General features: G+C 37.5%; 5 protein-coding genes across 6 annotated transcripts; 2 read left to right on the forward strand and 3 right to left on the reverse strand.

Annotated features, from left to right (window-relative positions):
- The first annotated feature begins 704 nt into the window (after positions 1-704).
- On the forward strand, positions 705-3,459 carry LOC141903129 (cathepsin L-like). Its single transcript, XM_074791103.1, has 9 exons — positions 705-842; positions 1,096-1,241; positions 1,326-1,431; positions 1,521-1,670; positions 1,759-1,876; positions 2,135-2,235; positions 2,343-2,503; positions 2,674-2,784; positions 3,276-3,459. Exons 2-9 carry the CDS (start codon positions 1,096-1,098, stop codon positions 3,373-3,375), a joined length of 993 nt encoding a protein of 330 aa, XP_074647204.1. The 5' UTR covers positions 705-842; the 3' UTR covers positions 3,376-3,459.
- Positions 3,460-7,249: 3,790 nt separating this feature from the next.
- On the reverse strand, positions 7,250-9,044 carry LOC141904625 (uncharacterized). Of its 2 annotated transcripts, none has more exons than XM_074793247.1 (3): positions 8,070-9,044; positions 7,591-7,726; positions 7,250-7,435 (listed from the first exon to the last, which is right to left on the reverse strand). In XM_074793247.1, the coding sequence occupies exons 1-3, from the start codon at positions 8,095-8,097 to the stop codon at positions 7,315-7,317; spliced, it is 285 nt and encodes a 94-aa protein (XP_074649348.1). In that variant the 5' UTR covers positions 8,098-9,044; the 3' UTR covers positions 7,250-7,314. The 2 variants fall into 2 exon arrangements, with proteins under 2 accessions (XP_074649348.1, XP_074649347.1); XM_074793246.1 differs by lacking the exon at positions 8,070-9,044 and adding an exon at positions 7,869-7,950.
- Positions 9,045-9,077: 33 nt separating this feature from the next.
- On the reverse strand, positions 9,078-12,445 carry LOC141903365 (glutamate receptor 1-like). Its single transcript, XM_074791474.1, has 9 exons — positions 12,366-12,445; positions 11,895-12,057; positions 11,605-11,736; positions 11,398-11,508; positions 11,014-11,250; positions 10,535-10,829; positions 9,744-10,121; positions 9,472-9,631; positions 9,078-9,312 (listed from the first exon to the last, which is right to left on the reverse strand). Exons 1-9 carry the CDS (start codon positions 12,443-12,445, stop codon positions 9,078-9,080), a joined length of 1,791 nt encoding a protein of 596 aa, XP_074647575.1.
- A 3,461-nt stretch (positions 12,446-15,906) lies between these two features.
- LOC141904030 (complement component receptor 1-like protein) lies at positions 15,907-19,543 on the reverse strand. Its single transcript, XM_074792471.1, has 11 exons — positions 19,433-19,543; positions 18,927-19,250; positions 18,290-18,655; positions 17,987-18,181; positions 17,719-17,904; positions 17,399-17,584; positions 17,090-17,263; positions 16,681-16,854; positions 16,494-16,559; positions 16,297-16,378; positions 15,907-16,153 (listed from the first exon to the last, which is right to left on the reverse strand). Exons 1-11 carry the CDS (start codon positions 19,500-19,502, stop codon positions 15,994-15,996), a joined length of 1,983 nt encoding a protein of 660 aa, XP_074648572.1. The 5' UTR covers positions 19,503-19,543; the 3' UTR covers positions 15,907-15,993.
- A 3,238-nt stretch (positions 19,544-22,781) lies between these two features.
- LOC141903369 (uncharacterized) lies at positions 22,782-24,498 on the forward strand. The gene is made up of 6 exons (XM_074791480.1): positions 22,782-23,444; positions 23,516-23,696; positions 23,779-23,818; positions 23,863-23,928; positions 24,026-24,132; positions 24,294-24,498. Exons 1-6 carry the CDS (start codon positions 23,438-23,440, stop codon positions 24,496-24,498), a joined length of 606 nt encoding a protein of 201 aa, XP_074647581.1. The 5' UTR covers positions 22,782-23,437.
- Positions 24,499-24,699: the final 201 nt, after the last annotated feature.

Here is a 24,699-nt window from a genome sequence, read left to right on the forward strand (position 1 = left end):
CATATATATTCCTTCTCTGACTAATGAACGTGCATGTAATTACGTGATGAATATATTCTATTTTATATCTGATTGAATGCGTACTACATTTTTCGTCGTTTTGTTTCTTCAATGAGAGCTGTATCGATAAATCGATTGAGCGGGTGTGTGTTTGTGTTTGGTAAATATCGAAGCAAAATCTGCGTCATTTGTTTACGAAACACAAGTTTCCGACCACTTATTGAAATGCAAGTTAACAAATAGACTTCAACTCTCGAGTAAAGCTGCTCTTCTCTTCGTTGAAACCATATGATTGAAAATCTTAATTTCAGAACTTGAGTTTTCAAAACAGGGATAATATTGTGTGGAAATATCCATACGAAACCCAGTATATGTGTATACATAATTGAACGAAAGTATTAAGAACAGGCCACAGCAAAAATAATTCAAAAACTAAAATCATGATGTTTCATCTGCATCTACAACTTAGGCATGTATCACATCATTATTACATCAGGACAATTTGCTTCAATACGAATCATGTTCGCCTTAGAACGTTCAATCCAGTAATTGGACAAACAATCTCAAGACAAAGCTGAGGACATATATTGACCTTTTTGAAGTTAAATTCACGTGTTATGTAAAAAGCATAAGACTATAGCGTGACGTGATATGACACTGATAGGTACGCACAGGCAGGTAAACAACAGTTTGGAATTTCAGATAAGATTTTCGATCACGAGTCTCCTTGAGGCACAGAGTCATGATTATATCACATGACGATCTGATAGGCCTATATAAGACCAGGTCTCAAGCACATAGCATCTATTCGCTGGCAAGGCTCATCTGAATACGCACTGAAGGTAATCACACTTTTTTAAAACACTGTGAAGAATAACTTTTCTTTATGTCTGAGTACAAATCAAAATCTTTTTGGGATAGGCGTAGAAATTGAATTTTGGGATAAGCTGTCTATTGAAAGTGAACTAATGATATATTTTGTCAGTAACTTGAACTAGACTGCGAGTAATACTTATTGAGATATCTAATGTGAATCGTGTAATACGCGATGTGATTAGTGCTGGTTTTTAACGAATATTCTTCCTTCCGTTTCAGATGCTAACGTTCGTAGTTTTAAGCGGCCTCGTGGCACTGGCATTAGCCGCCCCGACTCGTGTCGGTACGCCCGAGTATGACAGCTTCTGGGTATCGTATAAAACCACTCACGATAAACAATATACCACATCTGAAGACAGTCTTAGGTAAGTCACCGATATAGAACAATTTCCTAGAACATAAATTACCGAGAAATTACTGCATTTCATTCATCATTTTACTTCTTGTAGGCGTCTTATCTGGGAAGACAATTTGAAATACATTGCACGACACAATCTCGAAGCCGATATGGGAAAACACACTTTCTGGTTGGGCACCAACGAATACGCCGATATGGTAGGTTATTTTAATATTCTATGTTTTTCTGCACTTTTATACGATATATGAAGTAATCTTATTATTTCAAATGTTATACGTTTTTTTAGACGAATCGAGAATTCCGTGCTATGATGAATGGATTAAAAATGCGCAGTGGAAACAGCAGTTCATCAGTGTTTCTTTCACCTTCCCATGTAACTTACCCTTCAACAGTTGACTGGACTACAGAAGGTTATGTAACTGATGTTAAAGACCAGGTAAAGTCACTTGTTGTCTGTGCATATTGGATCATCTTAGTTCACCTCATTAGGGCAAGTGTCTTTATAAATTACAATTTATTTTCAGGGTCAGTGCGGATCATGCTGGGCCTTCTCAACCACTGGCTCGCTGGAAGGTCAACATTTCAAGAAAACTGGAAAATTGGTCTCATTATCTGAACAAAATCTCGTCGACTGCTCAACAAGTAATTATATGTATATATTGGCGAATGAATCGAAACGTGATGTCCTCTGAATTTAATCGGTCACGAGGGCCTATCATTCAAATCAAATATTAATGGTTAACTGTTAAAAGTTCAAGTTCATTGAATTGACCTGAATGACAAAAGTCGACAATGAATCTGATAATGGATATGATAAGCGTTCCTGAAATGTTTAACTGATTTGTGAAAATTATGTCCTGGTCCATAATGAACATGTCAAATATCGATATTATATTCTAGAAAATAACGGATGCGAAGGTGGTCTTATGGACTACGCATTTGCTTACATTAAGTCAAACGATGGTATTGATACAGAAAGCTCCTACCCATACGAAGCGAAGGTAATATCCACCGTACATGCAGCACATTTTTCAAAAATCTTATACTTTACACTGCTTTATCAGAATACGCTAAAATCTAACTAAACAGCACACTACTTCAATTTTAGGACATGCGTTGTCGATTCAAACAAGAATATGTCGGCGCTACTGTTGCGGGTTTCACAGACATCCCCCGAGGTGATGAAGACGCATTGATGAAGGCTGCCGCTACAGTTGGTCCAATCTCCGTCGCAATTGATGCTGGACATCAGTCATTCCAATTATACAGGTAATTAATCAGTTAAGCTGATGCTAAAGTCATGACTCCGAATATAGCGAATATAAAAAAGTTTTATTTCATACAAAATCTGCACTTGTTGTTGTTTGAAACCAAATATTGTGACTTTTTAATCTTAAATGTTCTATATGATCAATCTCTTGTACCTCGTTATGTTCAAGATCGGGAGTTTACAGCGAGCCACGATGCAGCCAAACTAAATTGGATCATGGAGTTCTTGTGGTCGGATATGGAACAGAAGGAGGACAAGACTACTGGAAAGTCAAAAACAGGTACGTACAGGTTCCGACGAAGGCAAAATAATAATGCAATTATTTCTATCTTGAGCGCGTTTTTGAGCCGAGAACGTCTTAGAATTTGGAACTTTCATGAAGAGCCTGTGGAATTAATGCAATCATCGCATCGATGTCCCTTTGATTTTATCAATTAGCGCCGCTTAAAGCTGTTCACTGAATTGAATTCGTAAATGAAAACAGCATTTGTATCAAGCTTATAGAACACACCATCTTATGAAGCCATTTTCACAAAACATTTTATGAAGCCATTTCCACCTCTATCGCCCTGGCTTTCCAATCTCAAGTTGAACGCCACAGAGTAACAGCTAGCTAATAACCATCGATTTCGGTAATCACAATTCAAAATTGAATGCGCTGTCGCATACATCTCATTTAGCATATTGAACGAATGTGATGTTTAAGTTTCTAGCGTTTTCTAAACTGCTAACGTATTTTAATTCAAATTTTTTGTTTCTTCCAATTTTCAGCTGGGGAACAACTTGGGGAGTGCAAGGTTACATTATGATGTCCAGAAACAGAAACAACCAGTGCGGAATCGCCACACAAGCCAGCTACCCGATTGTATAATCAAAACCTCTTCTAGTCATAATTATTATTTGAAAATTCGTAAATGCATTTTATATTAGAATAAATTATTGATAATTAAAATTCTATACGTTGTTTCAGTTGAGTTAATATAGAAAGGGTTGTTGGTTCGTATTTTTGTGGATTACGCGTTTAGTTCTCTATGACGAGATGGTGGATTGGTCATTCGTTCTTTAGTATTCGATATTACACATTGATACATTATATTACTAATTATTTGTCACCTAGCTCCTCCCGGCGAAAATACCGACTCCACTTCAAGTATGCATGCTAAACCAGCTGGTTTGACTCCAGTGTACATCAGAATTAACGTCCCCACTCTCAATGATCAACTAAACATTATGTAGGACAGCAAAGCTATTAAGCTATCATTTTTTCATATCATGTTTTTACAGCTTATAATTAACATCCTACCCAGACGGATTTTATGATTTTATATTAGTTAGTATCAGGTTTTTATTTCCCATCGCCTTTTATGTTCAGTCAAACCAAGTTTCCATCTATAGACTACATTTTCATAATATACATATGTAGATAGTATTTACATCCTCCATGTTTAGAGAGATGAGGGTGAGGCGAGAGTCGTAAATTCCAATGCAAACACCGGCTTGTAGATCGACGGGATGGATATGCGTGTAGGCAGGAGACATTAGACTATAGCACAAAGCTGAAACAGGATGACCATTTAGGTTGAGGGCGTGCAGTTATCATTATATATTCTAGTAGACGTGAGGTATTACCGGTAAATAGATAGATAGGATTCTATCCGTTTTTTTCAGGTCATGTGTGATGGACTGCGTCTCTGAATCGTAACCGTAAGTGTCACATGTAAGTACAAATAATGGTGGTGAGAAAATTCGAACAATATTATGTTTATTGCTTATTTATAAATTAATCAAAACGCAAATCTTCGAACGATTAGAAGATTGAGATATACACCTAGATCAGTTTCAATGGACTTTTGTGTTCAGAATATCAAATCCATATTTTACGAACACTCTACCGATGGAGCAAAAATCCCTATTACCATTTCAAATATCAAATCGAATCTGCCGCCTGCAGGGTTCGAACTTGCTATACATTTGGCTTATATCGGACAACCTATTCATGTTGCGCTATTCTAATATGTGTACGGTTATATTGAACGCATTTTACGCGGTGAATGGACAATCGTGTGTCCCGTAGTGTTGTATTCAGGGTCATTCTCCCATTTGTCATCCACAACAACAGCTGTCCTAAACAAAAATATTCTCTTATTCCCAGCGTCCGTATATGGTACCCTGCGCAAAAGCAGCCGGAATATCAAATAGTATTTATTGCAAATGTGAATCTGGCGATGAGGAGGCATAATTGTGATATTTCGTTGTGTTGTAGGCGATCAGAAAATGATACACGACAAAAGTACCGACGCGGATATGCATCAGCATCCTGCGTATCCCGAGTATAGTGATCCGTCGCCATGTGGAATATCGCCACCGCAGTACCAAACCATACAACCGTCATCGATACAGCATCCGACCAGCGTCGTCACCGTTTCAACATCTCAGACGACATTAAACATCGGATTCCAGGCTAAGAGGGTATTTACGTGTGGATTAGTATTGACCGTGTTCGGTTCACTGTTTCTGCTCGGGGGAATTTTACAAATCGTGCAAATGAAAGTCAACGGCGAGAAAGGCGATTATTACCAGGGAATATGGGCCGGCCTGCTATTTCTAACAACAGGCATTCTCGGAATCGTGACCGGTAAAACAAGAAAAAGCAATTACATGAAAATCTGCATCGTTTGTTGCGTAATGTCTGCAATCGTAAGCTCTGTGGTGTTTGTACTGATGACGTTCGCTGCTGCAGTGACGTTCGCCTATCTCGGCTCGTTATACGGAGTTATCGTCATGTTTGACGTTCTAGTCACACTAGTCGTGTTTATCGTTTCGATAGTCCAAGCGGCATTTTGCTGTAGCTGTTCATATCGAACAGCCCCGGCAAGCGAACACGATCGTCTGGCGTTAGAGAACCGGTAAACTGCAAACAATCATCTAGTTGAATTAGTCTCTAGTTTAATCGCATTTATTGATTTTACCTATCTATTAATCTGTTATCAAAATTTATGGAGCGGACTTTACACCTTTTCTATGAACAGTTCATTCGACCTTCATTGTTTAAATAATTGTTTTGTCTTGACCATTTTCGCTGACTGTACATAGAACCGAAAAAGAAATGTTATCGTCATTTCCTCGGCCCGGGAAATCATATATATATATATATATATATATATATATATATATATATATATATATATATATATATATATATATATATATATATATATATATATATATATATATATATATATATATATATATATATATATATATATATATATATATATATATATATATATATATATATATATATATATATATATATATATATATATATATATATATATATATATATATATATATTCAATTCGCCAGTAGGACTGTGCATTATTTACCGCTAAACAACCTCAACCAGCTACGTACATACCAAGAGCTGATACGCTCTCCTTCAATTTCTGCAGAAATCGGTTTATCACCGATAATGATTTCTTTAATCGCATATATCTGCTGGTGATACAAATATCGCTAAGGTTTCTTCCGTCGAGCCAGACATAGTAGCATTTTCCGCGAATAAAGGTCGATATTAGAAATTAATCACTACTTTTGCATTTTCATTATCGTCGCAACTATTTCCTAAGACCAGTTGCTGATTACTGAATCCAGACAGAATCAAGCAAGTAAGCCGGTGCCTTCAAATAAACGAGTTACCCATAAGGATAACTCTCATTCTACAGATCAACCAACCATTTCTAGAAGAAAGCATTTTGTAAACTTACGTCATCAATATCATGTTATATATCTTAATCGTATATACGTATATACATGTACACTTGCCGGAAGTGTGTTTGTTTATCGTCGATGTAACGTTGAAAAAGCATTACATTGTGACTGAGATAAAATCTCGAAATCATTTTTTATATATTCAGTAAATGATAAATCTAACGCTCGAATTCTTACATAATGTGGATCTTGATTCCGATGAAAGTGCCTCAAATATTGCAAGAAAATACATTAATTAAATGTTATAATCTTTGTTATCTTTCAAATTTCTTTACAAAGCTCAAGTCGACTTACGACTTAATCGTCGTAGGAACAGCGGTAGTACACACGTGACCACTCATCGCCGATTCATTTGTGGCACTCAGGCCGATTACGAATCGATCGTGGTCAAGTCTGAAAGTCCGGTCGTGGTCGCAGTCGTAGGTAAACTCGTGTCGAAAAGGAACGCAGACTCGCCCCCTTCCGATCCGACGAGTCGTAAGTACACCTCCTTGACGTTAAAATGGATCATATAAAACACATCCAACTAACGAAGTTATAAGTAATAAATAAGTTAAAATTTAGAAAGCGCAACAGAATGTATGTATATCTCACTGCGAGCTTCCAACAGACAGTATCGTCATCATCCATATAAATTTCATCAAAAAACATGAAGTAATGAGGTATCGACCATAATGAGATGTAATTTTCCTTTTTTTCATTTTCGTATGAAGTAGATTTCGTAAAAATTACGACCGCAATTTTCTATCGGTATAGAGTAACGCAGCAGCCGAAACGGAGTCTAATTATCGTGCCACGAATAAAGTATTTTGGAGGTCCCTTGTACATCACATCGTGACACAGCGGCGTTGGTGATGTCATAGAAGAAAGAAAGGGCAGAAGAGATATTTCCGTCAAAACAATCCAAATTACGATTCAAGCATATATAGAATAAATTCAATAGACATATGAGAAACTTATCATGAATTGTCTAAGATTTAGCTTTTATTTATAACGATGTTTACATAATTGAAGCCAGTTATATTGAAGTCAGTTAAATCTATTGTTGACCCATGGCGATACGTCGAGCATCATTCTGACATTTCTGCATACACGCACCCGCTTCAGACGCAGGCCCTTTAGTGCAGTTTGCCATACACGAAGCGGTAAACTTACATGTCCTGGAAAATAGAATTCAACATTTTAAATATTTCATTTGCCATCCGAAACTTCTTTTCCCACAGTTAAAGCTCATTCTTTTTGGTTAACGAATACTTTATATCACTTAAACATGGATTGATTATTGCACTGATGAAGAGAAGAAAATTGAACGTACTTGTCACACATCGCTAACATCATTTCTTTTACGTTTTCGGGAACACTTTCCGCTTGCATGGTGCAACCTTTATTACACTTGCTCAGGAGCCGTTGCTCCATTTCGTTTGCGAACGCGACGGCAAAAACTGCTACGACTTGAAAAACACAATTAAGGAAAACAGAATATCATTTAAAAGAAGTTTTAGATAACTTGCGAATGAATCATTCATCCATGTAATCACAGTATTATCAAATCCTATACAACTATTACAACATATATTGAATTTGTCTATTTACTTGGAACTTTCTGAAAAGGCACAAGACCCTCTTCAGTACCGAACCAAGTTAAAAACGAACCCATCCACATTTTCTCATTCACTTGCAATATGCCTGAACAAGGGAAATGTAGCTCCCGAAAACGTTTGCAGCAATAAATTAAGTTACTATTCGAAAATGAGATTTTTGTTTCTACGTATTTTCAATTAACTATCTACTTACACAAAAACGCAATGACCGACTTCATCATATTGGCAGCGTTCGGGAGGTTGGCTCTCTGGTGATTCCAAGTAAAACAAATGACAACTTGATCGCCAGTCTCTCTTTATTTATATTCGAATGAAAATGTCAAAAATAGTGGTAATTTTAGGGAATAGACTGATAATTATGCGAAATTGCTGGCAGTAATCACAAAACCGTTTAGCGAAGGTCAAATATCAGTCGTTCAAAAAGTTTTGTAGCATGTATGATTGTGAACAAGTACATGGGTACTCTTTACAAACGCGTAGCAATGTTTACAGCCCTGATCGGCAACTCCTACACTTTTTGTCCGTCTATTCGTCCGTCCGTCCGTCCGTTCGTCCGTCCGTAGACGGAATCCAGTTATTTTGGAAAGTGTTGAAGACGCGTCGATGAATTGATTTGATATTTGGTCTATACATGTATATCTACCCATTAGACACAGTTTCAAGAAAATTCTAAAGGCACTTGGGTCGATAATCTTTCGGTTTCATATCATGTATCTCTCTATGGCCCATCGTCGCAAGAAAATTGGTTCGATCGGACTCAAGATTGCCGTCCTGTGACCTTTTTGTTGTGGCAAAAAGCAATCTCCAATTACTGAAACTGCTAGATTACAGAAAAAAACGTTATAAACATTTGGCCTATTTTTTATGATTAACATAAGTGACCGTTAATTAAGAATAATAATGATAACAATATTTCAACCCACACAAACATCAAACCTTTTTATCGTTATCGTTACCTTTTTATTATTGATTATGTTTACAAAGATTCCTAATTTATGTAATCGCGTATAATTATGTTTTCTAATAACCCAGACGCCGGGAAAGCAAAGCGTAATTTGCTTAAGCTTGAACTCATTTCTATGTGGAGGGTAATTCTCCCGCCACCTACACTTGTGTACTCCAAACCATAAAACATCAGTATGAAACTTCCCATAACGCCATGGAAGAACAAAATGGCAATTATGAAAAGTACAAGCGCGTGCTAAAATCGAGTACTGGTTTCTTTGAGTTTTATGGGTTTGATCGGCTGTAGAGATGAATCTGATGATATGATTTTAGTTTTCACGCGATAAAACGTCAGTTTGAAACAGGTCATGAAGAAAGCAAGGGGTATTGCGCAGGCCAGCATCATGAGCACGCCGGAAAAATGGCTATAAGTTATCTGGGTTGGAGTTTTCGGTTTTCTGATGCCACAAGTATTTTTTGCATTCAGCCAACTGTAAAATGTGGAAACAAAGGGAGACGTTATTTCGTTGTATATAAAGGTTATGTCTTTCGTTCCGTATTTGAACATAACATCCTTTATCGTTTCCCTGATGATGAAATTTAGGCAAAATTCCGAAAACGAATTGTAGAAATGTGTTTGTCCAACCTACTAGTTCAAGGTGGCGCTGAATGCATCCATGTTCATCAGGTCATTCATCGATCTGGTAAACCATTTTGTAATGTGGGAATATCGTCTATTCATACCAAACACTTGTTCCTGATGGACTATAATCTCTTGCCCGATTTTGTATTTGCAAAGTTTCCGTCTTGCTGTAAAAGACGATATAAATATGAATAAATTCCAGCTCAATTAGCAGGGCGTTAATGTCATATTATCATGTGAAACGCAAAATCACGTATTGGTCTATTAATCGCTACACACCTTGTTCCCATTCAAGGCCCAGAGAGGGTCCTATCAACGCAAAATTATCGTTCGCCATCATATAGTCGATACCTTCACTTAAATTCTGGAACGTTAAGTTATTGTTGAAGATGAATTTCGCCATTTTCTGATATTCAGGGTCATTCGAATTCATGAAGAAGAGTTCGGAATGAGTTTGTGAGACCACTCCGTAAGAGAAATGCATTTGATTCGCAAATTCGCGCAGATGTTTGATTTCGTGGCTGTAGTAAGCTGTGAGAAAACTTGCCATATTCCCCGTGTAACAACCGGTGACGATCAGCGCAAAGAACATGAGAAAGATGGTAAAGCAGCGCACTACTGCACTGGCAGGTTCGTACGGGCCACCAATTTGCAAACCTAAAACGATATCGAAATGATATATGAACGATGATAGATATACAATATCTTAGGTGGAAGACCCACTGCAAAAATGTTGGTATCATATTTGATTTGGATATTCTCGGAGCCATCCCTTTCTCGTTCCATCGGCTTAAATGACGTCATTCCACCGTCGCAATCTGCCGATTCTTGATTCGAATCTTAGACCTTCCATTGGACTATGTACGACTATGGAAGATATGCGTGTAATTTCTATTGATTGGGTAGAATCGGCATCTGTGTCGTTTGAATTGGTCCAGTATTTGCGGGGCCTTATGGCGTTTGAGAATTTTTAGACAATAGTAATCAATAAATCAAGAGAATAACAATAGGGTTATTTTCTGCCGAACGGATAGAAAAGTCCGAATAATGCAAAAAATCGGAATAGTTACCTGTACCATACGCATACCACATACATTCTTTCATCGTGAAACTGCGTTCGTCATCTTTCGGTTTTTCTAACGGATTCCAGAAGTAAAGAAGTCGAATCCACGAGGCAGCTGCTATGATCGATACAGTGATCAGTACCCAGGCGTCCCAGGTGAACGGGCGCAAGAAACTATCGAAATAATCCAGGTTAGCTATTGGCGGTTTATAGATGTACGTAATCCCGTCGAAAGTGACCGGAGGACTGAAGTCTATCACTTGTAAGCGGTCGACATTTCTAAAGAATCCTCCAACAACCATCTTAATTCAAAAAAATTCAGATGAATGATATCACAATGATAAGCGTTTTGTATGATATCTTGACCAAAGCCGAATTTCTCTAAATTAGATTTTTGTATTCTCATGTAGCTTTCACTGATATCAGAGTAGAATAAATACGTTTTTTTCATATTTCCAAAGCATACTTCTCTTCAAATGAACCTACCAAATACCTCGAACTATTACTCAATAGTTTCATAGCACCAGTCCAGCTACCGTTCTCCAATTTTCGGCCATAACTTATCCCGTCGATGTGTGTAATTTTGTAGTTAAAGTCGATCTTATAAACAGCTTTCATTCGAGCAGCAACCATATCGAAGATATCCTTGTTCAATCCGCGATATCGATTGTTTCCTTCCAGTTTTTTTCCCGGGTCATTTCGTAGGAAAATATATGGTTTATCCTAAAATGATTTTGAAATAAAATGATAATGATTCGAAAGAATGATTGAAAAATAGTGCAAATTTTGTATATGTATAGTATTTTTCGCGTGACACTGAGTTTGATATGCAAAAATGATGATAAGAATTAGATAACGTAGAGTTAATACCAGTACAGCCAGGACGTTATAGTGATATGATACGATAGGTGCCTTGCATTCTTCATAAACAGTTCCATCTATTCTACCTAGAAAACCACCGCTTGAATACCAATAACCTCTCTACAATATCAGTAAAATGAGAATTTCTGTGATTCTAAGACCTGTGGCACGATAAGATAACTGAATTTTCTTCTTTTTTTTTAAATTTCTTTGTACCGTTTCAGCCGCGCCTTTATCGATATACCACTCTAACGCCAGACTGGCGTTAATACGAACTCCGAAATGATCAAAACGTATGTCGAGTGCAAGTTGACATTTCTGCAGAATGTGTATATTTTTCCATGTCCCCTATTTGAATAAGATATCGGATACCAACGAGGAAGTAATTACGAAAAGATGTAAGAATTAAAATTCGGGTTGCTTAATTTATGACGGTCTCTATTAAGAAACGTAGAATATCATGGAAACCGTCGACTTTTCTCATTCTTAAAGCAGTTGGTAGTTACCCACTTAGCAGTATTAAAGATCGACATTGCTGTTGTTTCTGAGCTATTCAGTTTTTCTAGCACTGCGTGCAGCAATATTCCGAATTCGTACAAATACGTCTGCATTCCTGGTAGCTTTATATGATAGGGCAAGTTTATTTGAGTCGACGTGAAATACGCAAACCTGGACGCAAGAACCACTTCTCCTATGTCCACACTAGAGCCTACCTATCATTTCAAAAGATATACAAAGCAGGACGTTATATTCCGCATTTTATATCATTCATTTAGAAATAAATAATTTTTTTCTGTTCTTTGTCGATAGTTTTTAAGAAAATCGTGTCCATGAATATGATACATGTATAATTTGTAAAGAACATTCTTCATAATTGAATATTACATTTATATCAATGTTAATGATAGATCATGTATCATTCACTTGCATTTAGTTACCGTACATTTTTTTTTCTTTTAATCCATATCTTTACTTACCAATGTTCCACAGAGCCACGTTCTTTTGAGTCCATCTTCGTCGGCGCTTTTTGATATCTGTAAAAATGTGGTTTACCCATTTTTATCTAAACTTTGCGTAAAGTATCGGGTAAAATCTAAATCTTTATCTCCTATAGAATGGAGGCAATGATATCGTATGGTATCATGCATGCATTTGATTCAATGATAAACTTGCTTTCTTAATGTTGTCCCATCTGTGTGCCTCGGGCAGCCAAAATATAATAGTGTCGATGAACAACCGACGAATACTCAAAACCACTTCTTCGACGTAGTTTTTGAAGATCCCTGGAGTAAATTTATCGGTGCCATAATCTTCTTGGAGAGATGTCAGTTTTCCCGATATTCGGTATCGTCGTATGTATTCAACCCCAAAAGATTTCGTTAACAATAACGTGGCAACGAAACCTGCCTCTAAAAACAATCGAATACTAGATATAAGTATTTTTATCAAAATACATTTCAATATTGCTTATTTCTGAGAGAGAGAGAAAAGATTAGTAGAACCTTCGAGATAAACAGTGTCGTAAAGCAACAATATTCTTTTCGAAGACGAATTCCTAGCGTATTCTGCAACAGCCCGTGCGACAACCCGCATGTACGTAGGCTGAAGAACTATCAACGGAGCTGGACCGCCACCATGCTCCTCCATCTTCAACATTTTTCGCTCGGCTTTTATATTCTCCATCGGTGTCAGAATGTAGTACGGCAGTTTGTTAACTGTAGCCAAGGACACTAGTGCCGGAACGTACGCGCCAACCAGAAAATCAAGTTTACTATAACTTGTATTCTGATAAAGCCAATCGTGCACTGAAAACAAAAACGATGAAGGCATTGTGATAACTGATGAAAAGATAACGATGAGCACGCGATGCGAAAATCTGGCTTTTCGTCTTTCATTTTTAATCAACTCTTATGCAAACAAAAGGAATATTCTCAAGAAACAAAATATTATTTTGAGGTATCAACTGTGAAGATTATTCATCGTTATTACTAATTTGTTTTCATACGAATGAGTTTTCGTTATCACGCACCTTCTTGTGTCAGAAAATCCTGGCGTATTTCATCAATGGTAATATCATGAATATGGAATTTGAAACAGCGACCTGAGACATTGCAAGTCCAGGACGTTCCCGGTTCACAGAAAAACAGTAACAGGTGTTGACGAGCGATCTCGGCAAGTGACGGTTCACCGGGATGTACATGACTACTATGCTGCACCACGGTGACTCCTGCGTTTCAGAAACGAGCTCGGTTACAAGATATGCATCACAAATAAAACCTAATTATTCATAGTATACGTAGAAAGATACATATATACTCAAAGCGTTTCTTCCATCAAACTCACAATTGAAAGGCTGAGTGATTTTGAGAATATGGCAAAGAAATAAAGCAAAATGTAATGATTATTATTTCCTTTGCAATATTTATCGAATAAATCATATTCTGGCGATTTTCTGAAAATCACCATATTAGGAATTGACTATAACAGCTATTGTCCTTTAATTTTACGATTGGCCTGAAATCGAAATATTGTAATAATCATTTGCAACTTTATACATGCAAGTTGATAGTCTGCATATATATGACACTTCGTGATGCTAATAAATGGACATGTATCTCACGAAAAATTAAATAATATGCTATACTGATCAAATCATCTTTCACTCACCGATATTGAATTCAATGAACGTTTCATTAGTCTTTAAACAAGCGTGATCTTCAGCTTGGCTGATACGAGGATAAATGGTGATGAAACTTAGCAGAAATAACAGCGTACCTCCTCGCAAACGATGCATTTTGGAATGAGATCAAATTCAGCACCAAACAATGATTTCAATGTAAATTCAAAAGCAGTGTAAATATTCATTCGTTCGTAACGCCTGCGACATGTGTGTTATTTGGAGAATTTGATATGAAAATTTCAACCGCAATGAAAGAAGTGTCAAAGTCACTTTGTTTTCATATCAATCCATCAGTATCAAGAGAATTACCCAAACCGTGTATATGCCTACAAACTACATCTTACTCAGTTCATTGTTTTGCTATTTCAGCCACTTGTTCGATCAAAATTAAGAATTCTGTTCTCTGAAATGATTAATTCTCCAACATAACTGCGGTCTTCTTTTTTTCGGTATTTCACGCTGTCAGTTCAGCAATTTCGTGTTGCTACGAAACGGTGACAGCAATACGGTAGAATTCAAAATAATTTTAACGAATCGCATTTAGCTGAAACTGGAATGATAAAATGGACGATGAATTTTACTTTCGCAGTGAAGAGTCCCAATCCAAGCAAGAATATCTAAGAAGAATAAAGCGACGTAGGAAAAGGAAGTCAAATCATAATGGTGGCAGGTATGACCTAAGTGATTCACCATCCAAGTCATCTTTATATTCTTCTAGCCCATTTCCAAATCGACCCGTGGTTGTTCGCCATGATAAAAAGAAGATGAAAATTGCTAAACATATGATAGAAGAGAAAATGAAATTAAGAACTCCGATTTTGCCACCACTTAACCTGTCGCACAGTTATGTGAGTCTTGATAACAACTTGCCATTCGAGCACACTGAAGCCCTTGAACTCGCACGGCCTTCGCAGGCTGAAGCGGATGCGACAAGAAAAGAGATATTACGACATTCACCACTCGGTCGAATTTTACGTTGTGCGGAATCAACGCAGTTCTCTACAGTAGAGCAGCAAACTACTGAGAAAATTTCCGAATTTGATGAAGAATCTTTGATCTGCGATTGGGAACACATGAAGGAAGATAGGCCTGAATTGCGTGCCTCAAAGGTCAAGTCCTGTACAGAACCGCTACCGAACATGTTTGACGACAACTACGACACCTCAAAGTCATACCAAGTCATTGAAAAGAATAACGCCGTTCGAAGGGCTGTCGCACAAGCGCAGATAAATGCGACTGAATGCAACGGGCTTGAATTCCTATCTATGGGTCCCTCGAGCAAGCGCACCACGCCACGTCACGAAACTCACAAAAAATATACAATGAACCGGTTGAGAAAAGAATGGGATTTAAAAACGGCGTCCAAATCCGCACGGCAGTCTCCTGAGATGGAATTATATGAACCGTTTCAATGGTCACCTTCGAAAAGGAAACGATGTAAGCCACCGCTGCTACGGTCACCAGATAATGATGTTTCTATGTCGGACTCGGAATTGTAACGCGTGGTTTCGGAGTTTAGGCCTTTCGTTGAAGTTATGAATGAATTATGAATTTATCCAATAAAGCTATGATCTACGAGAATATAATTCCGTTAATGTTTCCATCAAATCTCCACATTTTCCAATCAACAGTGACTGTGTGCTTGAATCGATTAAAGGAAAAGTTGGGATATAAGTTGGTCGGACAAGACGGAGAATGCATTGCCCAGAGTTGCTAGTAGCGGGTACAGGTTAGGCGTAGATTAGTGCAAATTGAAATGAATTGGACGAGATTCTTTAAGTTTAGTTGCTTAGGTATTGGTAATTCAATAGAATGAAGACGTGGTTTTTTTGTTGGTATTTATTGAAACATCTTTTTTTCGAGCATAATATTGTCGAGTGCTTGCTGCTCTAACAAGTTTTATCATCTGTAAAACTATCTTTTCTCTATGTCAGTTGTTCATTAAACCGTTCACCATCCCTTATTTCTTGACGCGGGTTTGAAGTATCGATGTCTTCACTGGTATTCAACGTATTGTCGACACATTCTGGGTGAAAAACGCCTGCGTTAATTTCGTAGCATTCTCGCTTAGATCGCCGAACCTCCCTAAAATCGGATTGTTTTACTATTGTGAGGACAAATAGTTGGTTATCTATCAAGAAATAAATATTCGTCAAGATTCAAAGCTTAATTCAAACATTATAAAATTTGAAATAGTTTGTTAATTACGTAAAAATGTAACTATTTACTTTCTACGATAATGAATATGGACAGCGACAGCTGAGAGTATAACCGTCACTAGCGCCGCGATACCAGCATACAGCACAATTTCTACAATCGTATCGGAAAGATAAGAGATTGAAAGTGCAATAGAAAAGAAATTCCACTTGCACAATGCCGGGAAGTTTTCTGAATAGTTTTCAATATAATTATGCGCAAAGCTTACCTGCTGGTTCTTTCGATCTAGAAGTATGATGTTCCTGGCCAACTTGTTTAGCCACTTCGTGAAATGCTAAAAACAAAATTGAGAACTCAGAAACTTTTTAAGTTATACGGAAATCCGTAGTGCGTTAATTCGCGGAAGCCTCGACGATCTCCATGTACCCATCCATTTACATACACGAGTGGCTCACCTAGGCATAGAGGAGGTTCACCTTCCCATGTACCATCTTCCAAACAGAGTCGCTGCCGAAGACCACTGAGCTCGTATCCAGTATCGCATGAGTACACTGCCTTATCACCGAACCTTTTACCCGAATATAACACTTGACTATAAGCGTTTACATCTGCAGTGGGACACTTGAACTCTACCAGAATAACAAGGAAACTTACTTGAAAGTTTGACAACCAGTCTAGCCCCGATATATTGATGACGTAATGCACATCCTCTCAAAAATAATCTTTGAAATTCACAAGAAATAACCTTTAACCCTTTAGATAACGCATACTAGGTATCAATGTATAAAACATTAAATTAACCACGTAAATAACTATGTAACTAACCAAGTAAGCGTAGATGTTTACGACGAAAGAGCTACTTACGTTCACAAGTTGGTGCCTTCTGAGACCAGGTTCCGGTGAAAGAACACTGCACCGCACGCGATCCATTCAGCCTGAAACCAGGCAAACACTCGTATGTTGCTAGATTTCCAAAACTGGTCCCATCTACGGAAACAACACCATTTTCCGGGTCTAACAATACCGAACAGGACACGGCTGAAATAGCCCAATACAACCGATCGAATAAAGTAAATATGTCTCATATCCTTTTCAAATTTGAAAATACGAGGGCTAAATGGGCTCCAAAAACAGTTTGGGAATTTGGGTTTATTATTGACTATTTCTTCTTACGAATGCATTTTGGTTTTTCATCGCTCCATGTTGAATTTTCCAGGCAAATGCTATCGGCTTTTCCAACCAATCTGTGCCCTTTGATACATTCATAATACACTTTCGAACCGACACTGAAATTTCTTCCAATCAATGAACCATCAATCGGATCTCCAGGATTTTCACAAGAACGCGAAATGAATGACTCTGTGAAATAGAAATGACTTTCTAACTAATGTACTCAGAACATGAACGTGGGTGTTTTGATTGCTGGCACTTCGTCAAACGTATTTTTGTCAATACAGATTATATAAAACATCGGATAAAGTAGGACAAATTACCATTTATACATTTTGGTGCTAATCCACTCCAGGTACCGTTACCAAGACACGTCCTAAGTGAATCTCCACCAGACAGGATTCCTGTCTTACAGAAATATTGGATTTCATCGCCAACGTTGAACTTGCCCTCTGTTTTATTTGAGATGTCGGCATCGGCTGGTCTTTCTGGCTGGCCGCAGGTAATTTCTATGGAAGTTTATAACACGTAATTCATTACGATATTTCATTGCTTTGCTAAAAAGAAACAATCGTTTTTTTTTGTACGTACCAACACAATCTACCGACAAACCTATCCAGAATTGTGCCTCATCGCAGGTCAGATAGTGCTCAATTTCTCTGTTTGGAAATTGGAACCCTTTTTGGCATTCATACTTCAGCACATAACCAGAATAGTAGAACGATGCATTGTTTATGATTTCTGATTTTTGTCCAATCTTGATATCATTCTCCGTACAACCGACGACTGAAATTACAGTTTATATCGGCCACGGTCTGCGTAATAGGAGGTAAACCCTGTTATGATTCATAAACATATTGCAGAAATGGATGCGCAAACGATGACTCGATTTACCTTTAAACGATAGCCAAAATCCTTTGTGTTTTTTGTAATTGTTTGTATTTCTTGCGGAGTAGAATTTGACATGCGTTTCGAAATCTTTGCTATAGTACGTAATACGTTTAGGTGGTTTAGCGTAAGTTAAAACAAGTTTGTTTCCCTCTTCGTCGAGAACGCCCTGAATTTCTAAATAATCTTGTTTGAATATTGGCGAAAGATCAAAATATTCGATGGTATATTTCACTGACTGCCCTTTTTTCGCATTTACATGCCAATAACATGAGTTTTTTTCTTTCGCTGAATAGTCGTTCGGAAAACCAGGCGATATAATATCTCCAGTATTCCACTGCAAAGGGTATGCTCCACCGCATATTAAATACTCTGAAATCATAGATATGATTATTTATTCGATATCTCGATCAGATTTAGCTTTACGCGACAAGGTGCTAAACCTTATACAAAAGCTATTTGTCATAATGATCCTGAATTAAGTAAAAACAAGGATGAAATATTGATGAAATCACATTCCAGGACCAGTTCCACATTTGTCCGTAAATAGTTTAAATAAGTTCATTTCTGATAAAATGTTCAATATTTCATTGTGGTAACCCAGGTTTATTTGTGTTCTTATCTTGAAAATACGAAACCTTACTCGATATTTCCATACGGTAACCCCTACGGTTTTCATCCGGCCACATTCTGCGACTTAGCTCGATCGTAATACGATTTGTATCGAGGAAGAATACGTCCGCGAATTTGTATTTCCTTTCGGCTGTATAATATCTGATTGTTGCATCCATGAGAAACGTTGATGCATCATCATCTACGATTCTGAGTTTATCGTATTTTCTGAGTTCAACGTCGGTCACGTTGACTTTGATCCCGTATTCATTTTCAGTTTTCAATTGGCGAATGTACGGCTCGCTATCCAACGGATATGGATTTGGATAGTTTGGCGTTTGAAGCAGTCTGAACTCTGATGTTTAAAAAAAAGACAATATAAAACCGAAGCAAAATCAATAAATTGACGCCACTTAAAACCACGATTAGGTCATGATCTAAATCATATTTTGATCGTTCTTTGTTCATGCAATTTAACATCTAATTACATCTTATACTGTACATCTGAAAAAGAGAAAATGAAATAGATTTATTTACCACAATTAACTACAGATAATTTACACCAGTTCCAAACCACCAGTATGAAATATAAGGTATACGATTCCATGATAACTCGACTTATGTTTCCAAAGAACAACAAAAATAACCACCCGGAAATAGAAACTTTCTTGCGATTAAAGGTACTTAATACGTTCTAATGCTTTTAGATATGTTATTATTACAAATCATATCTACATTGTTCTCGTTAAAAATAATGTAGACTATCTTATCGTGGAAATATTGGTAGGCCCTACGTTTATTTGTAGACCTATGTTCCTGTTAACTGGTGCAACCAAATACAAAGTCTAAATGATTTCTATCACAAAATGGAAACAGGCAAGATGTCATTATCAAAGATTTCAAGTGACCCAACTCTACTATTCTCACCAAAGTAACTGTTTTGAAAATACTCTACTTGACTATAGCTGTAACTTGACATTCACAGTAGAAAATTTTCAAGAATAAAAGATCTTTCGTCGTCGAGTCCATGATTCATTATCTCTCCAACTTCAATTCTGAGAACGTCATCTCGTTGGGATTAACATCATTTTGTCTTATAAACCTCAGGCTTTAATCAAAATCGTCAGATATTGAAGCGGATTAAAACGCATTTTTCGGATGAAATCTCTCGAGGTCTATATATCTTAATCTTTATTTCATAGACCCACAGGCATGGATTTTTGTTTTTTATTTCAACATATACGACTCTATATCGTTGAAATCATTCGACCATCATTCATTGTCGGGATGTGCGTTGTTTCGTCATGGATGTTTATTTCATTCTAGTTGTATCGGTGCCGATTGTTTGGACAAAAATCGCAGGTAATTACGTCATTCATTCCTAGAATAGGGCCGATATTATCTACATGTACATTTTGTATGGTGTATTTTCTATTACCAATAGAATATGCTTTTCGTATAGGGAATAACTAATATTTGGTCACACTCATTTGTATCGGGAATTTTTCGAAAACAAAACTTTTCTGGAAAAGCAATGTATTTTCACTATACAGATCCTGCCAATTCCAAGTGTAAGAATATACGAACAGATTGTCCAGACTTTGATGAAGGACATTGTTACACCAATCCTCTAAAGGTGCACTGCAAGTGCCCGAAAAAGTGTCCAAATTCCTTTTTCTGTGAGTATTCTGCGAGGCAATTAGATTTTGAGGCATCAAGTTTTTCAAACAATTGGGCCTATTGAATGCTGGGAAGAAATAAATAACACAAACAATGTAATGCTTCTCGTATAAGTGACTTTCTATTTAAGGTCATAAAAAAGGAATGACTGATAATGCTTGTGGATGTGCAAATTCTATAAAGCAAGATAGAAGTTATTGCCAAAAGCAGAAACATCGCGAAAAATGTAGTAAAACATGTAACGTATTTAAAAGTACGTAAAAGACGATATTCAGTGGATTGTTAAAGCCATGCTTGAATACACCATAGGTTTCATCGTTCAAAATTTCGTTTTCAGATATCCGTTGCCCGGAGTCGTTGCCAAGGTTTACGCAGGAATACAAGAGAAGAATCGATGGCTACAAGTACCTTGCTAAAGTAGCACTGAAATGCAAGCCTGGATTCAGGCAGGTAGGCGAACATCTACCAGCTTTGTACTGTAGCGAAATGGGTAAATGGTTCGTGAACAGGATGAAGGACACAGCCCGATGTGTACGGGGTAGGTACAGTATAATGATTTCAATCATGATCGGTATCTCTTTCCTGGCGAATCAAAACGTGAGTATTACCAATCAACTGCACTAATTTGTGTAAGTACTTTAAAGAGAGAAAATGGCTCGTTACGATGGAAATGTCAATGCGGTAACTTCCTTTTTGTCTTGTGTAAATGTATTGGCACCCCGCGACGCCAAAATTTGAAATGACTGGATCGGCACTTCGTGCGGGTCATCCTCGCCCGCCGCGGGCAGTCCAGCGACGGCTGCGAGATTGGTGTGTGCTTTTTGTAAGCCTATGAAATATAACGCGATTCAAAGAAAATAGAAAACAGACATGTCCTGCTAATTTCCCATTCTCAATTTCTTGTTGATCGGTGTTTAGCTATGATAAAGACGTTCGTAGCACGGCCGTGTTGGGCTAAAGCGAGTCATTCATATCGGTTTTCATTGATAATTAGCTCACATCTTCCCGAAGGGATTGGATATAACCTGCAGTATTTGGGAAACCCGGAAGTAAATCTTTGATGTAAACAATGCAAAAGGTTGAAAGCCTGTTTTGGTCGATGGCTAGTGACGTCATCAAGATCGCCTTTTTGTTACTCCCACAGCTAAACAACTCACTTTTAACGGTTAACCGCTGAATTTGAATTTTCTGTCAAGTGTATTCTTGCTGGCTGTTGATTAAAAGATTGTGAATCATGTTTTCCGAACGTGTTAAGCTTGTCTCCGGACCAGTTGGTGGGAATATTGGTTTGAAAAAAGAGGTAGATTGCAAGATTATAAAAAACTCACTGGGTAACACTGGTGAACGCCGCGAGGATCGTACACGGTGGTGCAGGCGAGGCGTCGCGACCGCGCGGCGGCAGGGCTTTTTAATTTTGGCTTTTGCCAGTTTTGGAGTCTTGTTATTGCCACCACGGCCACGTTACCACCACACTCACATTGTCGCTAGGCCTACTGTACTGCCACTACTTTACTTGCTTGCTACTTACTCGGCTAAATTAATTTGTCTTCATCCACGCTTACTTCCCCCCTCCCCCCCCCCATGTTAACAAGTAATTTCTGCCAACCGAACCACCAGTCGCAGTAGCCGTAGGCAGTATACTATAGTGCAGTAGTGGGTACCCAGTGGCATGCCATTGCCATGCCACTGGGTATAGGCCTATGTTGCCCGTACACAGTCACCACCTACTAATATTAGGCCTTAAATATTCCAACAACCATTCCAAATCCAGCAACAAAAAATAAACAATAAATTTTAAGGCCTCGAAACAGAAGAATGGTAGTTCCCTGTATTCAGAGTCAATGAAAATGTATTTCTTGTTGCAGATAGATAGCCTAACCAATTTCAGGATAAGTACTTTTCATTCCTTTATTTATATACGTAGCCTAACTGTTTAATCCTGGCCCTGGCCACTGAGGGTGTATGCATTAGGTCTGGTCCCAGTTTCACTGAGCTAGTTAGCCAACAATTAAGCTGAGAAATTTTGTTAAGTGGCAATTCAGGGGCAGATCAGGAGAGTATACAGGGGTGTACACCCCTTAAAACTTTTAAGTCGCAATGAAATTTAAAGGAAAAATTAAAAATATCAACAAGTATTTTTAAAAAGCTTATATTCCAAAACATGTTCTCTGTAGGCCTACTTCCAAAATATAGGTAATATGTTTTCTGATGATCTGGTGCCCTTTTGATTTTTAATTATATATGATACTGATATGTATGCCCTATTTTGGGCTGCACCCCTCCCTGAATCAGTCTGCCTGCAATTAAGAGGATGTTTATAGATAATTTGATTTAGAGGAATCTTTTAATTTAGTGCCTGATGTTAGGCCTTCCACAGCCTGGTAGAGGTGGTTTAGGTGAACAAGTTAGTCTTCACACTGCAGGACTTTTAGGTGAAGGTGAAACTGGCCCTTGTTTATGCATAGGCTACTGTGTGTGCACGCTTATCTTTATGCTTATTCAATTAGAATACCCATGTAGCTACCAAATAAGCACCGCTTCAGAGGATTTTAGAAATTTTCACTTCAATAACACTGTGTTCTATTTTTGGGCACTAGCTACTATTATGCACAATTTTTTCAATCAATTCTATCACATTGATATACATATATGTGTCACTTCTTTTGCATGTAGTAGGGTCTTACAGTAACCAGTGTGCTCTCTCACACCTCCCTGTGATATTGGCCTGAGACTGACAAATAATCTTTTTTGTAGCGTATTGGTCTCGTAGCAGACAGCATTTTAAAGTATGCTGGGCTAGATGGTGTAGGCTTATTTGAATGGACAAGGATCGTGTGCCCCGGAGGAACCATTGAAACATTGATGGAAGGTAATTTCTCGGTTCAGTACTGATTTATATTGTTCATTTTCATTGGGTTACTGATTAGTTGTATATTACAGAATTGAAAAAGGTGAAGATGCTGAATGTGGAACAACTAATCGTCCATGTTGGAACAAATAATATGACGCGTGATGTCCCGCTTGAGATTGTTCTGCGAAGACACGTTGAATTAATTCGATTGTTGCTCTATAAATGTACTGGGACCATCATTGTACCAGCTCTTTTTCCTCGATGTGATGAGTAAGTATCAAGAATAGATTTTTCTTGAAGTACTATATTTATGATCGATGTAATGATTTTTAAATTTCTTTCTTTTTTAAAGTTTCGATGCTGACACAAAAATATTTTATAGAAATTCATTGGTATTGGTATGATTTATGCTGTAAAGCTTTGTTTTCATATTCAGGGATGCTACAATAGAAGTTGTCACAATACTAAAAGATTTAACAGAAAAAGGAAGTCAGTGGAACATGTAAGTTTGATGCCCTTTCTGCGAGACGCGGGTTCATTTTTGTTATTTTTGCTTAGATGTTGAAGCAAAAACAGATTAATGTGCTCTTCCACATTAGGTTATTCATCCACAGACGGATCCTGCTGACTCGACATGTTTTTGCGGAGTTGAATTCACCAATTGGAAAGATCTTCTAGACCATGTTAGTTTAAACCATACTGAAATGTAAGTACAACATAATTCAATTAATTTAGTACCTACAAATCTAAATGACTTAATGCAAATGACTCAGAGATACCCATGTTTTATGTTAGGCCTATATGGGTAATTTCATACTCTATCTATTCATATGTCTAAAAAAAGTGAGTTGATAATGTGTATTTCAGGCGGACAATGGAGGAAGAAGGAAAGGACGCGGCTTGTGACAATTTCTCGGAAGGAACGATAGAGGAAGCAGAAAAGATGCAGGAAGATAGTTCGAAAGAAAGGATAGAAAGATTAAAGATGCAGGAAGATAGCTGGATGGAAAACAAAAAACAGCTAAGTATCACAGGTGGTGGAGGTATCGAACCAATCATAATTGATGATTAATTAGTAGTGATGAAGGGGGGGCTACTCATGCAACTACCATCCAGTTAGTTCTAGCCAATACACCATGTAAAGACGAAAAATGTAATCATCCATCTGAATTCTATATATTTAATGATGGCAATGGTTTTTTCAGAATCAAGCCATGTTCATCAACATCTAGATTTTGTCCTTTTGTACAACATGATAAAGATGCAAGTCTAA

This window comes from Tubulanus polymorphus, chromosome 4 (genome assembly GCF_964204645.1).
Source record: "Tubulanus polymorphus chromosome 4, tnTubPoly1.2, whole genome shotgun sequence".
NCBI lineage: Eukaryota > Metazoa > Nemertea > Palaeonemertea > Tubulaniformes > Tubulanidae > Tubulanus > Tubulanus polymorphus.

What these genes read in the sequence shown, in the direction of transcription:
- LOC141904625 (XM_074793246.1), bottom strand. Translation starts at nt 7,938, where the DNA reads ATGTGGATGGGTTCGTTTTTAACTTGGTTCGGTACTGAAGAGGGTCTT. An exon ending in GCCTTTTCAGAAAGTTCCAA is followed by an intron (nt 7,727 to 7,868) that starts GTAAATAGACAA and finishes GTGTTTTTCAAG; the next exon opens with TCGTAGCAGTTTTTGCCGTC. An exon ending in ATGTTAGCGATGTGTGACAA is followed by an intron (nt 7,436 to 7,590) that starts GTACGTTCAATT and finishes TCTATTTTCCAG; the next exon opens with GACATGTAAGTTTACCGCTT.
- LOC141904030 (XM_074792471.1), bottom strand. Translation starts at nt 19,502, where the DNA reads ATGGAATCGTATACCTTATATTTCATACTGGTGGTTTGGAACTGGTGT. An exon ending in ATTATCTGTAGTTAATTGTG is followed by an intron (nt 19,251 to 19,432) that starts GTAAATAAATCT and finishes TTTAAACATCAG; the next exon opens with AGTTCAGACTGCTTCAAACG. An exon ending in TAGATCGAAAGAACCAGCAG is followed by an intron (nt 16,379 to 16,493) that starts GTAAGCTTTGCG and finishes ATACGATTGTAG; the next exon opens with AAATTGTGCTGTATGCTGGT.
- LOC141903369 (XM_074791480.1), top strand. An exon ending in CTTTTTCCTCGATGTGATGA is followed by an intron (nt 23,697 to 23,778) that starts GTAAGTATCAAG and finishes TCTTTTTTAAAG; the next exon opens with TTTCGATGCTGACACAAAAA. An exon ending in TATTTTATAGAAATTCATTG is followed by an intron (nt 23,819 to 23,862) that starts GTATTGGTATGA and finishes TTTCATATTCAG; the next exon opens with GGATGCTACAATAGAAGTTG.
- LOC141903365 (XM_074791474.1), bottom strand. Translation starts at nt 12,445, where the DNA reads ATGGGTAAACCACATTTTTACAGATATCAAAAAGCGCCGACGAAGATG. An exon ending in ATAACGTCCTGGCTGTACTG is followed by an intron (nt 11,251 to 11,397) that starts GTATTAACTCTA and finishes AAATCATTTTAG; the next exon opens with GATAAACCATATATTTTCCT. An exon ending in GTAATAGTTCGAGGTATTTG is followed by an intron (nt 10,830 to 11,013) that starts GTAGGTTCATTT and finishes TTTTGAATTAAG; the next exon opens with ATGGTTGTTGGAGGATTCTT.
- LOC141903129 (XM_074791103.1), top strand. Translation starts at nt 1,096, where the DNA reads ATGCTAACGTTCGTAGTTTTAAGCGGCCTCGTGGCACTGGCATTAGCC. An exon ending in TAACTGATGTTAAAGACCAG is followed by an intron (nt 1,671 to 1,758) that starts GTAAAGTCACTT and finishes ATTTATTTTCAG; the next exon opens with GGTCAGTGCGGATCATGCTG. An exon ending in TACTGGAAAGTCAAAAACAG is followed by an intron (nt 2,785 to 3,275) that starts GTACGTACAGGT and finishes TCCAATTTTCAG; the next exon opens with CTGGGGAACAACTTGGGGAG.